Consider the following 264-nt stretch of genomic DNA (forward strand, 5'->3'; position numbering starts at 1 on the left):
AAACAAGTCACATTTCTAAAGACAGGTCTAAAAACAGGTCAAAGGTCACAGGTCACGCATCCTCACCGTCGAAGTCGAGGGTGCCGGATCCGTCCTCGTCGACCTCCTCAATGATGTTCTCGAGGTCAGCGGGGGTCAGCCTGGGGTCAAGCTCGGCCAAGATCTCCTTCAGGACGTCGGTGGTGATGAAGCCGTTTCCTGAAGGAGGTTCGGGAAGGAGCTGGTGAGCGGGTCTCTGCCTTTGCACTTGCGGTTTGCAAATTT

At 54.9% G+C, this 264-nt stretch overlaps 1 protein-coding gene across 1 annotated transcript in view; it reads right to left on the reverse strand.

Annotated features, from left to right (window-relative positions):
- Positions 1–264, reverse strand: part of LOC119587715 (troponin C-like) — a gene marked incomplete at its 5' end in the record, with an annotated part of 3638 nt that overhangs the window by 476 nt on the left and 2898 nt on the right. The window contains 1 exon segment of the mRNA XM_037936398.1: positions 67–198. Within this exon segment, the coding sequence (XP_037792326.1) occupies positions 67–198 (132 nt within the window).

The sequence above is a fragment of the Penaeus monodon genome, chromosome 23 (genome assembly GCF_015228065.2).
Source record: "Penaeus monodon isolate SGIC_2016 chromosome 23, NSTDA_Pmon_1, whole genome shotgun sequence".
Taxonomy (NCBI): domain Eukaryota; kingdom Metazoa; phylum Arthropoda; class Malacostraca; order Decapoda; family Penaeidae; genus Penaeus; species Penaeus monodon.